This window comes from Saccostrea cucullata, unplaced genomic scaffold, assembly GCF_032062105.1.
Source record: "Saccostrea cucullata isolate Sc308-1 unplaced genomic scaffold, CSIRO_AGI_Scuc_v1 ctg482, whole genome shotgun sequence".
Lineage (NCBI taxonomy): Eukaryota > Metazoa > Mollusca > Bivalvia > Ostreida > Ostreidae > Saccostrea > Saccostrea cuccullata.
Window position 1 is genome coordinate 353,836 of NW_026932110.1, and position 18,618 is coordinate 372,453.

An 18,618-nucleotide genomic window follows, 5' to 3' on the forward strand; every position below is an offset into this window, starting at 1 on the left:
CTTAAAACCAAGACAACTAACAAAGTAATAAAAAGAGGAAAAGGTATATATAAAGGTACTTACATAATCTGACTCTCCTCCTTCGGATCCTTGGGGCTGAAAAAACAACATAGCATAAGATTATAAACCTGTGCAGTAACACAATGAATCATGGCGGCTTAGGAAGCCAAGATGTGTTTACCAAAAATTGTTTATTTTTGCACACTGCAACTATTACTCAGAGGACGAATGCAAACTTGGCAAAATTGAATCAGATTTATGAAAAATATGAAGGTTTTTTCCCCTCTCTTCCAAAACTTGCTAGAGGGTAGGGTGGAAATGGATGAACTTGATTTGAGCCCATGTGGTCAACACTGGCTGCACTCTCTGACTACCAAGCGCATCTTATGTAATACGCAATTGTGGAAAATACATCATACAAAATATGAAGTACAATGTGCCATTTTTGGAAGAAAGATACAAAACCTATGAATAATTAACAGAAAACCATTAGCTCAGGAGCCCTCCTTAACACTCAATAACGGATCTGCAAACCCTCATGGTAAATATTTGATCCCTTTGATAATGGATGAATTAAACACAACTCAAGGCCAAAAAAGATCTACCATCACCTCTCCTTCTTTTTAGCACCTTCCCAAAATCTGGGATTTCCCAAAGGAAAACAATACGTCAGAAAAATTCTCCCGATTCTTGCATTGACTGTTCTGAACTTGCCATACTGAGAAATTGTAAGGATGTACAATAAAAAACCTATAAAGACCATACTTAATAGTATTTGAAAACAATAAAAAAACACTTTGTTTCATATCTGAGAAATTGTATGCAACTTTTATGTTTGCTTGCTAGCTTTCCAATAATTCATTCATAAAAGATTCATTGATAATAACTTTCCTTACTATTGCCACAATTTCGTGAAAAAAGAAAATTAAGTGTATATTTATATGCATAAAAGCAAAAAGATGTTCCTGACAGTAAAATGAAGTGACAAATGAATTCTGTTATCTCTTGTTTGATAGTGGGTGGACAACTCATCATTGTCTACATCACTGTGTACCTTGCCAGTACTACAAGCTGCATAATCTGAATACCTGCATCAAAACAGAACTTGGCATCATAGAATCTTCTCTCTCTCTCTTTCTTTCTTTTTTATTCCATGGGAATGAACAGAATTACTCTGTATTTCAGATTACCCCTTGCTAGGTTACGCTGAACAGATACATTTCAAATTCAAGTCTTAAATCTGCCAAGGGGAAAAATCCATACAACTCCAGCAGAGAACGCTGACAGAATTCATTGTAATGGAATGGATAATGGCAACACACACTTATAGGCCAACTTAGCAGTTAATAGAGAAAAAACAATGGTCAAAAAATTCTCTTATGAAACACAATAGCATTTATAAAGAAAAGTGTGCCCATTAACCTTATTAATTGTTTTTGCCGTAGAGTTTGTTCTGGCCATGTGATCAATACCAGAACATCTTCTGACAGCAAATTTCTTAATCAATACAATAAAGCAGTGAAGGGTGCATGTTAACAAATTAATTTAGCTTCCCTTTTCCTCCCAAAATACTTCAGCTCCCAATCAAGATAACCATAAATTCAGATTACACAAAGTTAGGGTGATCTGATTGCGTTGTTCTTTGTGACCTTAGCGACGGCCTCGGTGCCCCTGTAAGTAATTTTTTATCTACGTTCTGACCTCAGCCCTTACCTGTCCCTGCGGATCCTGGTCGTACATTATCATATCCACATACTTCTTAAAGCTGACAGACCGGACCCTGTGACCGCTGCGGAGGTGCCACCAAGAGAACATAGTGGGTGACCATGGCCCCCTACTGCCACTAACATTCCACAAAACACTTAAAGCCCAACTCAGTATCTCCAGCCACTGAATTATCACCACAACAGAACTGATATAGTGTGAAGTAGGTAGTTAGAAGATTTCATTAGGTGACACACATCAATATCCTTCTCTCGGCTGAACAACTCTAGCATTCCTACACCACATTTAAGCTGTCTGCTGCTATCATTTATGTCAACATGCACAAAATCACTCTATTTCTGAATCCCCAAGAAAGTCTTCTCCTCAGCTGCTGCACACAAAAATGACATCACATGGTGGACCTATTAACAGTTAGAGATCAGCCTCCCGTGAGTCGTGTTCTGAGACCACCAGTGACAAGGATGGTGAGTTATGAGCTCAATACACCGAAGGAAGATAAACTTTACTTCTGGTTACCCCGGACTATATAAATCAGAGGTTTGGATCCCTGGCAAAAATCCGGCATTCACTTTACTTCTTGCTTCATTAAAAAGGAGGACATTTTCCCCTTGTTTTATTAGATAAATGATTGTCAGATGTCATGTACAATAACCAATTGTCCTCCCAATCTTATTGATGACCCAAAGAAGGTTATCCTAAACCAACAAAGACCAAAAAAAAAATTTCCTACCAACATTGATTTTCTTATTTTAAAATAAAAGTTTCATCTATGGTATCGGCTATATTAATTAAATAAATCCTGACAATTTCGATAAGAACACTTCATGTTTTATTAGGCTATAATGCATGTTTGTTGCCATGGTAACCACCATACACTAATCCAATCGACTGCCTCTCCGGTCTCGGTGGGGTCAGAACCATGGGAAGGCCCGTCACGAAACAATGGTGAATTCACAACAAAACTTGTCATACTGGCAATGACAATCAAAGGAGAGGTGGTTAACTTTTAGGAGAAGCAATTTCACTTTTTTTTCCCATTTGTCTATCACTTGCTACTATTACTGTGATTACCTGATTATCAACACTTTCCCTTGAGAAAACTCAAGTTGTGCCACCCATTTTTTGTTTCAATATCAAAAATTTTCAATGGAAAAAAGATGAAAATTTAATGAATCTGCAATCACTGTCACAAGAAAGTAAACCTGTTACAGGGTTATATGTGAGAGTTCTTTGCATCCTATCTTCAGTTATACAGACTCAGAGAGTGTATTAAGAACTCCTACACAAATATTACCAAAAAACATGGCAAAGTATCATCAGTGATAAAATCAGCAATGAAAATGGCATTTATCATCTGTTACTGTACTGAAATATTAAGGACCAAAGCCATACTGCAACAAAGACCACACTGAGGGATATAGATTTATGGGTGTGGTTTGAAGGGTGAGATTTTGATAAAAGAATTTTTTCCCAAAAATTCAAACAAAGTAAAAAAGAAGAACATGAAGTACACACAACCTTCAAAACAAACATCACTTGCAGAAGTGTTAATCTCCATACATAAATCTTTAGAAGACAAGATAATACAAATTTTTTGCAAGTTATTTCTCTTTGTCCATTCATTTTGGGTTAAAGAGGTAGAGAACATATCTGCATAAAAAATATATTGAACACTGGTATCAAAATATATCTGCCTGCTAAAGCAACAAACCAAGTTTAAACATTATCAGACAATCAGGCGTAAAGATTATCAGGAGAAACAGAGAAAATTGTGGATGTATGAACACAACACCCAGCATGTTTCCTATAGCCTACCTGCAAATCCTTGCTGGCCCCTAATTAGTGTGTTGTCAAAAGCACAATTTACCAACAACTCTATCATTATTTAGTATTTCAAATTTTCATTGGTATTCTTTACTTGAAGGATAACATATACTTTCTGACAAAGCATAGCATAAAATCTAGAAAAATATAAGTGGCAAATAAGTTTACAAAACAATGCCCTTGAAAATGATTGAATCACTGCATGAATACCAGCAGTAACTTGAAATTCCATTTTATTCTTAATCATATGTCAAGTCACTGCACCAAAAAATGACAAGTACATGGTTCAAGATCAAGATGTACCAATTTACATCAAAAAATAATTGAAGATGCATGCTGTATTCAGTAAAACCATGGCATATACTATCTATACTGAACATTTACATGTGCAGAAGTTAGATTTCTCAGGAGCAAATGTGCAGTACATTTGGGCAACACATTTAATCTTTAGAAAAGGCAAAAATAGCTAGATCCTCTACCAAGTAGTGGACAGTGAAGACCAAGTGTTGGGGAGGGCAGAGATTTCCTGGCGCTGGAGAGAGAGTGGGGAATATAATGTCTTTATTTCCCTCTCTTAATCAATAGTCATTGTCCCCGAAACACAATCAGAATCTGACATTTGTAGCCATTAGAGTTAGATTGGAAGAAGTCTTTTTACACTAATGGAGTCTTGTATACAAGCTTAATGAATTGTTAAAAGTGTTTCTGACCACAATGATATGAGGTGTGAGTCGTTCTTCTGATCAGTTCCCATCACATCTAGCGGTTAGTGCTGAATTTTATTTCTGTAACTACATAATTATTCATCAAATGATATTATCTTCCCAAATCATGGCTCTAATCACAACTGTGGACATCCATTAAACGATAAAAAAAAATCACCTTGTTCAAAATTTAGCCACTGAAATACATATGTTTCATTTCAAATGTATTGATCTAATTTTGAAATAGAATGTAAGTATTAGACTTTGTTCATTAACAGACACATTGAGGGCTCTGGTACAGAGACAAACACTTGTCCCTTAAGATGGATGTTAATTACAAAATCAATGATCTGGTTGAGGCCTTGATCAATTATCCAGCATGTCTGCCTCTCTATAATGTGTAATTACACTTAATTCCGACTTAAACACTCCCCTCTTTACTCCTACCAAGTCAGGCTTTCGCTTCTCATATCAGATGACTAGAACAGCTAAAACATGTAAAAGGGGGACAATTCAGATGACATTGCTGAAAAATTTACAGGTGGTTTAATGCATAACTGACTTAGACTGCATTATCAGTTATTTTTAATTCTATGAAGTCTGTAATGCTGGTTCATCCAAATGTTTACAGTAGGATCCCCCCCCCCTCAACATAACCATACTCTGATAGTTACAACATGGCTTTTATTTAATATATATATATATATATATATATATATATATATATATATATATATATATATATATATATATATATATAGGACTCCAAAGTGCGATGGAACTCCAAAGTCCGATGGTCACGCCAAAGTCCGATGGTCTGCGCCAAACCCAAGACTAATCTAAATCAGTCCAATAGTGTGCGAGGACTAACCCTAATATTTCTCGGGTGGCTTCGAAGAAACATCTTAGTGTTTAAGGACCAACCCTTATAACTCGAATGGTGTACGAGCACTAACCCTAATACCTCTGGTGGGTGAAAACAAAAAGCAATATCAGTAAAAACGTGTATGTGAGACGAATACTGAATCAATGGATTTTGAGTGCAGAATAACGTCATGACGTATGACTATTGTGACGTCATAAACATTAATTGTTCCTCCGCACCATCGGACTTCGGCTTGTCAGACCATCGCACTTTAGCGTCGCGCGTCTCATAGGAAACGAGCCATCGGACTTTGGCGTGACCATCGGACTTTGGGGTCCGTAAAGACAACGAGCCATCGGAGTTTGGCGCAGACCATCGGGGTTTGGCGAGACCATCGGACTTTGGCGTCACCATCGGACTTTGGAGTCTTACATATATATATATATATATATATAAAAATGTGTCTCAACATTTATACACCTTTATGTGCCAAACAAATGTTTAAAAATGGAAGAATATAATCTTCACTAAACAAACAAATGGTACAGAAATTATCTGCAACTTGAATAGCTTACTGGTGGAAGTAAATTATAGTCATATGGACCAATGACAAGATCACAGAGGGGTGATCATCTGAGACTTGTCTAACTTACAGAAGGGAAGGGGGGGGGGGGGGGTAAATTATCTTTGTACAGACCAATGACAAGAGATGGAGGGGGGGCTGAGACTTGTACATGTATAACTTACTGGTGGAGGTAAATTATCTTCGTATGGACCAATGACGTGAGGTTTGCTGTTGGTGTCATTTCTGAGTTCTGGGGGAGGGGGAGGCAACTCTTCATCCACTGGTGCAACAGATTTCTACAAAACAAGAGAACCGATCTAAATATTACCCTTTTTTCAATGCATTTTTTCATGCATTTTGCATGTTTATTGCCTAATGATAATATTATTTTGTATAATTGATAATATCAAAATTTACCCCAGTTCAGTAATTTCTAGGCCATAAGCAACAAATTAAAATAAATATATCTCATGCTGGAAATGAAATAATAATAAGCCCGTTATTCCTAAACACAGCTGATAATCCTTGCTTTGTGGAGCCCCCATTTCATGTTTTACCTCTATTTTGGGCTGTACTACACTGGTGATGGGGGGTTCCCTCTCCCACTTGCTGGCTATCTGTAGGGTCTCCAATGTCTTCTGTTGTGTAGATTTACTGTCGTCTAGGAGAGTGCACTCATAGAATTCCTGTATGTCTGTAAAATACAAATGAAAATATATAGCAACACTGCACTATATGTATGATACATGTATTTATTCTACATGGACATAAAATAGTCTTCTATTAATTTATTATAATAATACTTTCCTCATAGTTGCATTCATTTTGAACATTTATGCATATATGCATCTTGTTGATTTGGTTGATAAATTCAAACTACTCTTAGACTAATAATTTTAATGAACACCATGTATGAGGTTTTGGTTCTTTTTGTTGATTATTTTTTACGATAAAACCTCAGGTGAATCAGAATTCAGAAGATAAATATTTGTTTTTTCTGAATATGCATTACTCATTTAGTTGACATCCAAATCTGCTACAGATTCTACAGCCTACATTCAAGTCATTATTAGGAAAAAAATATAAATAAATGACCAGGGCAAACATTGAGACAACACACATTTCCTGAGTCACCCAGTGAAGCTATTTAAACTGACAGGATTTATGGCCTGGGAAAATTTATATTCCGAACTGCAAATACTATTTATCTTAGTGTCCAGGCACTTATGTAGGTTGCCTAAGGTCAACCTTACAGGTAAACAAAGGTAAGAGGACAGGTAAAACAGGACAGGTATTCACTCAGTACATCATTAACAACAGGGGGAGATGTAAGAGTTGCCCCTTACATTGTAGCTACTGTTGATTGTCTGAGATCATATGTTCAGAACATTTCTATAATCTATAGCAATATTGATTAGCTTGGCAAGTGTTTAAGGCCTTTGTTTCCTTTTTTTTGATATATCATTTGATATATTGCTTAAACCATACAGCTATCATATATAACAACCAAAACATGAAGCATTTCATAAATCAAAATAATTTTTTTTCTGTCTTTGCATTTTACATCTTTTTATGTTTCCCCTGGGTTAAGTGTGATTTAATATTAAAATCCTTGAACTTCAAACATACATGCCTCTGTAGTTGATTGCAAAAGCCTTGTCAAAATATATAGGTAAGAAACGTACCAAGGAAACATAGGAAATACACATAAAACCTCTAATAACGTCCACGGCTGGGTGAACTCTTGGCAGTGACACAGTTGCTGTGACCTTCAGTTTGACATTGAGTTAACATTTTATGGTCTGCTAATACCTCAGTAACTCTTTAAACATTTAAGAAATAGATTCTTATTGAGGAAAACAAAAATAAACCAAAACAAATGGTAATATCATATGTTTATAATAAAAACAATTTTGTAATAATGATCCCAATTTTTGGTCCATTTCATTAAACTTTAAAGAACAATATTCAGGAAAACCTGCCAAGTTTTTGGACTGGTGGCATAGACCCAGACAAATTTAGTGTGTAGAAAAATATTCAGAGTCTGTCACCTGATCGACACCTAACTGAAATTAGCTACACCAATCCTTGAACTCTGACCTCTAAATCAATACATCATCAGGATTCTATATATCTATCATACTACATCAATCTCAAGTCTTTCGTCTTGCTTTGTGCTGGTCTTTTTGTCAACATGTTATTATGTTCCCCAAACGGAGTTTGGGAACATATTGTTTTTACTCGGTTTCTTATTATTATTATTATTATTATTATTATTCTTTTTTTTCTTCTTTGTTCTCCGGTACTTTTTTGTCCGCGAGTGTTCTCAGAAACTGTTCACCCAACTAAGCTAAAACCTTTTTAGGGTTAATAGGTGTGTAGTGTAGGTGTGCGGAACGAAGGTCATTTTGCGCGCATACGCATGCACGTGCGTGCGCGTGAAATGAGTGAAATGACCGATATACTTAATATCGCTATAACTTTTACATTTTTTAATTAAATGATTTGAAACTCATTATATAAAGATATATTAATAGTGTAGATAATATGACACTGTTAAATTAGCACGAACTCACGCGCATGCACGTGCACTTCGCTCTGATTGGCCGAAACAAAAATCTCAATATCTTTTCTGTTTTTTGACGAAATAATATGAAATTTAAAATATAGGTATACTTTAGGATGTTCTACAATATTGTGTATAAAAATTGTCATGAAAACACGCGCATGCACGTGCGCTGCAATCTGATTGGCTTAAACTTGAAATGGCTATAACTCCCTTATTTTCCAACCAAACAGGATGGGATTTAGAACATAGACAGATATAATAGACTCCTACAAGAAGGTATGGTCATCATGCACGTACGTGCATGTGCGCTTCGTTCTGATTGGCTGAAACAAAAATCTCAATATCTTTTTTGTTTTTTGACGAAATGCTATGAAATCTAAAATATATACATACTTTAGGATGTACTACAATATGATATATAACAATTGTCGTGAAAACACGCGCATGCACGTGTGCTGCAATCTTATTGGCTAAAACTGTAAATGGCTATAACTCCCTTGTTTTTCAACCAAACAGGATGGGATTTAGAACATAGACTGACACAATAGACTCCTACAAGAAGGTATGGTCCTCATGCACGTACATGCACGTGCGTGCATGTGAAATGAGCAATATTAAAATACACTTAAATGAGTGTATTTCCTAATACTTCTGGATTAATTGATTTGTTATTAAGTATATTAAAATATATATATAGTGTAGACAAGATGATGTGGTCATTACGCACATGCATTCAGATGAGCACGCGTGCAATGCTAAAATTTAAATACATTTTGTATTCTTCTGGGAAAACGTTGTTTAAGTCTAAATTGCATAAAGTGTGTCTTACTTAATAGCGCTTACATGGAATACGGCACCCAAATGGAGTTGGGGAGCGTTTGGGGAACATCTGTAACGGTCCCCGTTACAATTAGCCCTAGTTATATTTGCTTTGGATACATAAGTTACCATCTGAAGCTTGTTCAATCTATTATTTGATTTTGTTAGAATAGTCAACACTCTTAGGTTCTAATCTAGGTATAGTGAACCATTTCAAATAATCTATAATCAAAATCTAAACAAATAGTCAACATAATTGCAAAAACTTTACATTTCACTGACCAGAACATATTAGATAAAGATTTTCAATCTGGAATTCGTACCAGACTACCAGTCTCTTTTTAAAGTAGCATCCCGACTAAAATAGGAAAAAATTTTCATATTTATAGAATGTATATATGTCTTTTTTTTTTCTCTTATGGCCTCTTTTAAAACAATCAGGATTTATTTAACGGATTTAATAATAAAACACCTTTTTGTAAAACATATCTCATGTATATTGGTGATATTAATGACAACTTAACCACAAGTATTCATGTACAGCTTGGACCACCCTTGACCCTACTCCTAAGGACCACGCCCCTTCCCCCACAAAAAAAACAAACAAACAAACAAACAAACAAACAAAGAAACAGGTACTCTAGCTTTTAAATACAGCATATACTTTAGGAAATCCTCTTTATACATTTTTACTTTTTTCCATTGAAAGATAAGACTATTGTATTTGATGAGCTTTTGGGTTTTTCACACATTCTGAAAGAAAAGTTCATTATGACCAATGACAATGGTGTTGAAATTTAAAATGGCCTAAATGGAAAAACTGTGGTGCATCTATGGGCCAAAGAAAAAAAGAAAATTTGCAGAAATTATGCATGTAATCATCCAAACTGGAAAGATGCTCAAGACTAGTCAAGATAAACCCTGGTCCACGACATGTAAAGATTCCCTTTCATTATAGGCAAACTGATGTTATCCCACTTTTTCTTCTCTGTTAATTATAGATAAGAAGAATAGCTCCAACTTTTTAATTACTCTCTGCAAATGCTAATTAATATACAATATCAAATGCATGTTAGTTCCTCAGATCACCATCAAGCAATCATTCAGACCATTTTGTTCAATGATGTACACAAGAAATCTCTGCTACCAAGTAGAATAGAAGATCTCTAAAAATCTAACAATTATTTTGTTTTTTCCTCAACAAAACACAGGATGCACATGGAATGTCAATATGTACTTTATCTGGACTATCATCTCTCTTTCCATACCTCAGAACCTAATACATATCTTTCCAATTTAAGTGTGAAAATATCAAATCTATGACTATTAATACATGCCACCGTCAAAAACTATCAAGATGAAATACAGTAATTGTGACAGTAAAGACCTGAACAAGAGAGCAGCCTCGGCTAATTGATTATCCTATTTACACAAACATAAGTGATGGAAACAAATTTAGGCACTGCCATGCCTCAGCTGTGACTATTTGGGGGCATCAATCATGGCTGATATTCAGTGTCTCTAAATTAGTTCAGATCCCATTTTGAGAGTCTTACCCAGTAGGGCCTGGAAGAGCTTGCTCTTGAAGATCCGGATGACCCGTTCTATCGCTATCTTTAGCTGCTTGTCCTGTGTCTGTGTTAGCCTGGAGTGGTAGTCCTCTAATAACTCCAGGGCCCGATGAGCATCTACAAAATAAGTAACAATGCAACAAAGGATATATTTGATTTAGGCTCATATCATGCATATCTGGGCTGCAACTAAAATACTAGTGTAATCCGTATGGGTATAGTCAATATTCAGAAGTTTAGACAGGGGCTCGAGAATTTGTATTGAGAATTACCAACTCCGTTACTGATATACGGATTATCACAAAATATATGTTATAATATTTTTAATATTTTCAAAATATACTGCCCAATAGGTTCTGACAAATGTACAGGAAACTGACCCATGTTTCTGTTAACATTAACAAGTCAACTAAAATGGTCTGTATAAAATTTTGCCAAATATGTCTAATAAAGCAATAGCAGCATTCCGTTTTATTTTCTCAGACTGAAGTAATTGGTCTGGCCCCATGTGTGCATTATGGGGGTCACATGTGAATGTCTAATCAAAGGACTCTTGTGTTCTTCACTGACTGTTGTTATATTGACTTGAATTGTACCTCTTAGAGCAAGCAAACCTGTCAAGGTCACAAAAGAACAGTCATCTATCAACAAAACATGTGTTTTTATGACACTTACATATATGAAAAGGAAACTCAAGAAACATATCTTCCTCATACAATCTGAATCTGAAAATTAGGCCTAATCAATTCTTGAATTGTAATTTGTATTCATCCATTTTTCCCTAAAGTATAATTCCATATTAATTTCTCTAGTTAAATTAGGTAAATAAAATACTTTTAACAATCATGATCTGTGTTTGAAATGCAATTAATTCTCTTGAAGGAGCTGAAAGAAGATATCATAGATATATGTACATTTTGTACACCATTCAAATCTCTTATGTTATATGATCAATTTGGGCGATACTTCTAGAAATAAATTATAGTGTGTTAAACATCAAATAGTTCGTTACATTGAAAAACATTAATTTATTTTGCATTGATAACAATAATAATATAATATTTATTTAAACTTGGCCTCGGTGTTGATAATTGTGCTCTTTGTATAGCTTTATCATAAAATTAAACCACCCCCTTCCCGTCATCCCTACAAATTAAAGATGTCGAGAAAACATAAAACTTCCTTCATTTCAAAATATCAGTGTAGTTACAAACTACTACTAACTACAAGACATGTTCATTTTAGATCCAATACCTGTCATGTTTATTATTAACATATTATGGGTCAACAGAGACCAAGGTTGTACAGCCTCAAATACATTCATATTCACCTAATACATAATGACCAGCTTATTTACATCAGATTGTAACAGCACGTGCGCTTTGTTTATCCCAGTGACTACAGAGTTTAGCACTGTGGTCTGTAAACAACATCGCAATGACAACACAGACCTTGTTTTCGGACCGGCATGGTGATTCCGAGGGTTATTCCTCGCAGCCTAGGCTTGCAAAGCACCTGCTTCTAAATCTAGAAGACAGAGGAAAGGTGGATCTCGTGCAGAGTGAAGGGGCGACGTGCAAAGTGCGCGGGAAATGAGTTAAACATCCAAGGAAGTCACACAGGAAACGATGAGATGCGTATTTACCATTAAAGATGGCGGATTACTCGAAATAATTGTCACGTGATTGAGGGAGAAGTCATTACTTCATTACATTTTACTTTGTTTGTATTATTTTATTTCATCTAATTCTTGTATTTATGTGATTCACGAGTAATTTCTAATCTGTTGAAATGAACATAATATCTAAAAAGTAATTGTTATGAATAATGCTGTGGAGTTAAGCAATGACGTACAAATAACCACTCCCTAACATTTTGAATGGGTGTGACAGGTGGGATATGACCTGCTTATAAAATTCCTGTCATATCTGACAAATATACAAGCAACATAATCATGTAAAAATGTGTTATACACGTCCCTCAGCGGTTTAATTTAATTTTGCTTTGGAAATTGGAGAAAATTTTACACATGCTTTTTAAATGAAATTTATTTGTAGAAAGGATAAAAATTCATTATTATCGAACTGGTGTGAAATTATCCAAGAAATTTTCTTTAATAATTTGTTATAATGACGCTTTACACAACTATTTCAAAGTAATTTTAAATTGTTACTGACGTACTGTCAGAAAGGATTTTTTTTTAAATACACACACAAATAAAAATTCGTCTCATTATCTCGCAATAAGGAGACATTAATATTTTTCTCTTATATGAAAAAAAAATGTGAAAAATTCCCCTTAAAATTAGCTCACAGTAATCGCTGACCGGTGCACCACGCAGAAACATTGTTAATTATAACCAGAATTGTACTCCTCTCTGAAATATTTCCACAAAGTAATTAACTTGTGGTTTAGACAAAAAATAGCTAAAAAAAATCAACGGAATATATCAGTTATATCTGTCCAACTTATACCTACAGCTCCCTTTCTAAGGGGGAATAAAAATCTTTAAAATCATATACATGTCACTTTTAAATAGTATTTTTGATATATTATATTATTATTATATTTTCAATATTCCCAACAATCATTTAAATTTGAATTATGAAACCTTAACTGGATTTAAATTCTTAACCTTGTTAAAATCCTTACAAATAAAGATATTTATACAAATAGTTCCAATAAATGTTCTTCCAAGATTCTTTCTTTACTCCTCACCAAAACATCAGTAAAGGAAAAACTTCAAAATTCTGGGCAACAATATAATGGAAAAGTAGTCTTAGTCAGATGTTGGATTTCCTATGGGCACTAATTGTGACCGGTAATTTGAAGACCTTTTCATGTATTTGAAACAGAATTTCAGCAAAACCTTCTGCATATACCGTATATATATAGAAAGAAAAAGTCTCTTGTTAATTGTTTAATTTTAAAAGAATACACAATAAGTTTAAAAAACATTGAATTTCCTTCTCCCAGGCAAACTACATGTACATGTATTTAGCGAATTCAAATCATTTAGATCAATCAAGAAATTGTGTCGAATCTGATTAATACTTTTTTCTAAATTTGCTATACATTTTGTTTCACATATAAAACCCCAGATATATATCCCAAAAGGGGGATGACTTTTCGTCATTTTCAACTTTCGTAGAACTTTCAGTCAGACCACTAAATAATTGGGAATCAACGCAAAATCACAAATATATATCATCATCACGAAATTTTATGAACCTCAGGACATTCTCTTTAATCATGTTTCCCCCAATCCCTTTTAGTCAACTGTCAATGTCTTCATTAAAACTTTTCCGGATCAGAAAAATATTTCGGTCATTTTTTGAAAGGTACGGTACATGTTCTAATATTAAAAATGCCCCCCCCCCCCCCCTCAAAAGAATAATCGTGTAAAAATTATTAAATATATAGTAGTATGACTTTCCAAAACTCGCTATTTATCAATATATTCAAAGTGTCAGGAATATGTTGTCTCGGTGGGTCAAATATTTTTTTGTAGATTTTTTTTTTACGAAGGACATTGATTCGGGGAGCAGGTGTGTGAAGATGAGAACAGAAAATCAAATTGATTTTACAAATTCATAGAGCCCACTGCTATCAGTTTTCAAGTTAACTAGCATTACTTGATCTGTGGATCACAACTGAATATCAAAATACCCCGATCACATTGAATGTTTTGTCACGCACAGCAAATACATGTAAAGGTACGTTTTGTCCCATTGTCTCAAGCCACGGTCCGGAGTCCGCATAAAGCTCTCTCCAGAGTGGGAGAGTATTGTACATTTTGGCCGTGGTTTGCGACGATGGTTTTGTCCTGGAACTTGAAAACGATGTTACAATTTTCGGATCGAGTTGATCGAGTGACTCCTAACTATGCCAAAATTTAGCTGAAACGTTCAAGCAAATTCAAGAAATTATGTTCCCCCCACATTTGGTGTCTTTGTGGGTGAGATGTTATTGTCCCCCGAAAGCGAGGGGACATTAAATCTCAAAATCTCATTCGTCTGTCCATCAGTCTGTCCGTCCGTCAGTCACCAAAACTTTAACCTTGCCCATAACTTTTGATTAAGTGGAGCCTATGACTTTCATATTTCACATGTATATATTCCTTGTGACAAGACCTTTCTTTGGGTACCACCAAATTCGACCCACTTTTACATAAAAAATTTAAACTTTTACTTTGGCCATAACTTTTGAGTGGTAGATACTAGGACTTTCATATTTCACATATGTATTTTTTGTGGCAAGTCCTTTTATTGGATTTGATCAACTTTGACGTTTTGACCTTCACCTTGGAGATTTCCGTACTTATGAAAAAAACTTTAACCTTTGCCATTACTTTTGAACGTTAAAGGTTAGGGCTTTCATACTTCATAAGAGGCAAACTTTTTCCACTACCAATTCCTTTCGATATCCATTTTTTAAGCTTACAATACTATATTTCCTTCACATTACTTTACTTTACTTTAGTATAAAGTGGGGGGGACCAGCCTTTCAATGAACATTTCCAATAGTAAAAGTATTGTTGGCAAAAAAAGGCTAGGGGCTTTCATACCTCACACATGTAATCCCTGTGACAAGACCAAGAAACCCCCCCCCCCCCCCCTGGCCCCTCGGTTGCTACGTCCCTGCTACTTTGGGTAACACTATATTCAGTTTGCATTTCAGAAAAGTTTAATATTCGCTATGTTGCCATACGGTGTCATTAGTGTTAAACAAACACATCTTGTAATGTTCATTATAACTTTTGATTGGGAAGAGATAGGGCTTTCATATTTGACATGTACATTACCTGTGACAAGATATTTCCGAGCATGCTATGATTGACCTTGACCTTATTTTTTTTTAAATTCAACTTCGGTGATAATTTCTAAATGACATATGATAGGATGTTCATATTTGACACAATATATATGTCATAAAAAATGACATCTCACCCATAAAGACACCGAAAGCGGGGGACCACAATTCTTTGAATTTGCTTGTTATTATTTAATTATGGCATATTGTGTCAAATGAATGCCCTATCATATGTCATTCCAAAGAAATCACCAAAGTCAAAAAATCTTAGCATGCTCGGAAACATGTTGTCTCAGGTAAAGGCACTTGTCAAATCATTATGAAAGCCCTATCTCTTTTCAATCAAATGTTATAGGGAAACATTTTTTTAAAAGTAGGTTAAACTTCAAGGTCATGAGGCCAAATCATATTTTCTGGAAATTTCTTGTCACAGGTAAAGTACATGTGAAATATAAAAGCCTTATGATCTCTTCTCATTTAAAAGTTATGACCAAGTTAAAAGTTTTTGTGACAGACGGACGGACAGACGAATTATATTTAATGTCCCCTCGCTTTGGCGAAAGCGGGGGAGCCCGGATTATAATGATAACCGAATGTTGACTGTTTAGAAATCAAGCTCAAAACTCCCGTAAAACACTAAGCTCCGTAATCGCAAAAGAAAACTTCCGTAGACAATTCATCAGTTCATGCAGTGAGAAAAGATATTGTATGATAGCGTATTTGCTGGCATTTTTATGACATCGACCATAGAATTGAGATTTTGCTGACTTGAAAAAAAAAGTCTTCTGATATCCTTGTTTCAACAACTTGTTTGACAATAACTTGCTTCGATTTACTGAGACATTGTTTGTACACAGAGGCTGAGAGCATACTCATTGGTTTATCTTGATAGTAATCGTCAAATACTTTTATCAAAGTGTAATCGTTTATGAAAAAATGAAAAAGCTGCTTTAATTTTAACATAGCCTTAGGGACTTTGTATCCTATGGTTTGGGACGAAAGTTCAGGAAAAAAACTCTTTTGGCGGCTCAGGCGGGCTAATCATGATTAAATAAAACCTTTGTGTAAAATCAGTTATCAGAAAAACCTTGTGTTATATTTTTGAAATTAATATAATTTAACTTTACCGAGAAAATGAATGCGTTTATGTCCTTTATTTCGGAAATTTTTCATCGTTGGTTCGTAACTTACAAGCGCATCGATCTTTTCCTGTTGATGAAAGATGGCGGCAAAAATCGAGGGCTCGAAAATGCAAATACTGAATTAGTCGATTTATCTTAGCGTCGGTGTGCATATACACAATGCTGTCCCCAATTTCTTAAGTAGCTGAAGCAGCAGGTCTTGATTTCTTTCTTTTCTCAACTGTCGTTCAAACTGAGAAATTCCAGTTTTGAATTTCTTTTCAGCTATGTATACTCGATTCTCATTATATCGCGGGTTCCATTGTATCGCGGTATTTTCCAAAAAATCAGATACATAGCTCATATCATTTTTGTGGATAAAACTTTCTGTCTGTCATCTGAATGTAAATTTTTGTGATAATTAAAAAGAATGGAACATGCGTCAGAAAAGTTTTTATTCGAATAAAACGTAATTTTACAGATTTCAGTTCCCGTTTTTACTATATTTAGACCACTGAATCTATAATTTAATAAAATGCATAATAAAGTTCATGTTTTGAAAGTCTGTAGTTTGTATAATTGTTTATTCATGTAGAATTACATTGTAAAATTAAAAATAAGAATTGAATTCCGTGTCTACCACAAGTTTCCATGTTTTCCCATACCGCGATACTATGAGACTCTCCAACTTAGGAGGTAAATAAGACTTCCTGTTTCAAAAATAGATGATAAATTAAACGATGCAAGCTTGGAAAATAATTTGACACAAAAAAGCTAGGCTATAGTTTAAGAATTATTAATATCATTTGATATAAGTTAAATTAAAAATTTAAAATTATACTTTTTTTGCAAAAGAATTAAGTACCGCGATATAATGAGACACCAGTATACATCTGACAGTAGTCCGAAAAATGTGACGTTTTTCAAGCTTTTTCACGATTTTGATATTTTACATGCCAGGAAAACGTCAGAACCGGCGGTTGGTAAGTTCTTTAAGTATTGTACTATTAATAACTTTCGACTTTGAAATTTAATTCAGTTCGCAAGTATCTAAAATCAACCAGAGAATGCTGCCTCCAGTTGTAGGCAGCGATTTTCCAGTTTACGTAATGGCGCCGGTTCTGACGTTTTCCTGGCACGTAAAATATCAAAATCATAAATAAGCAAGGAAAACGTCAGATTTTTCGGACTAATCTGACAGGTTAACAGGTTAAGACCAATTTCCAAATGAAATATAGAATTACTGAATACAAGTTTTATAAAAATTTGTTACATTTTTAATGCAGATTTATGGTGTAGAATTGCAAATACACATTTGAAGATATTTATTCTAAACTGTGATTAGCTTCGCCTTCAGCGCTGTAATCTCTCTGCTTGAGAAAATTCGGACAGGTAAAGCAGAGGGCTACAGATGCAACCTTTGTAAAAACCTCGAAGGTTTTTACAATGCTTGAATCTGTAGCTGTCTGCTTTATCTGCCTGAATTTTCTCAAGCAAACTAAGTTGATTTATTTTTGATCTTGGTGAACGGTGTTGCCGTGGGTACTAAAAATAGAAATTTCTGTGAAATACTTTGAAAATGCTACTCCAAATACAGTTTAAGTCTGATTATAATATAATTTGGCATGCAAGTAGACAACACTAAGATACATAATTATCAGTATTGTGTTTTTGATTTTGATGATTGATGTTGCCATGGTAACTAAAATTGAAAATTCTGTAAAGTTTCATTAAAAGCTACTCCTACAATTGTAGTCTTATTGCAATCTTGCCTCAAAAAGAGACTTAATCAAGGATCATTATTCTATTTATTGCTTTTGTAAAGTTTTAAGTCCCAACTGTTACTTTTCTCTTCCTTTATTATAAGTATAAACCAGTAGAGCTACTGTCTTGACAGAGACTTCTGGTTTTCTTTAAAACTGAATACTGTAAAAGCACAAATATTTGTGGGGTATTACATTTCGTTTATTTTGTTGTTAACAAAATTCCACGAAATTAAATCCTACACAAATTTTTTTATGATTATACGAGGGTTTTTAAAAA

At 34.6% G+C, this 18,618-nt stretch overlaps 1 protein-coding gene across 1 annotated transcript in view; it reads right to left on the reverse strand.

Annotated features, from left to right (window-relative positions):
* LOC134234476 (disks large 1 tumor suppressor protein-like) overlaps positions 1–12,316 on the reverse strand; it is a 48,236-nt gene extending 35,920 nt beyond the window's left edge. Inside the window, exons 1-5 of the mRNA XM_062716555.1 lie at positions 12,094–12,316; positions 10,628–10,759; positions 6,241–6,377; positions 5,866–5,979; positions 64–96 (exon numbers count right to left, since the gene is read on the reverse strand). Coding sequence (XP_062572539.1) covers positions 64–96; positions 5,866–5,979; positions 6,241–6,377; positions 10,628–10,759; positions 12,094–12,112 — 435 coding nt within the window. The 5' untranslated portion in view covers positions 12,113–12,316. The remainder of the gene's footprint in view (positions 1–63; positions 97–5,865; positions 5,980–6,240; positions 6,378–10,627; positions 10,760–12,093) is intronic.
* Positions 12,317–18,618: the final 6,302 nt, after the last annotated feature.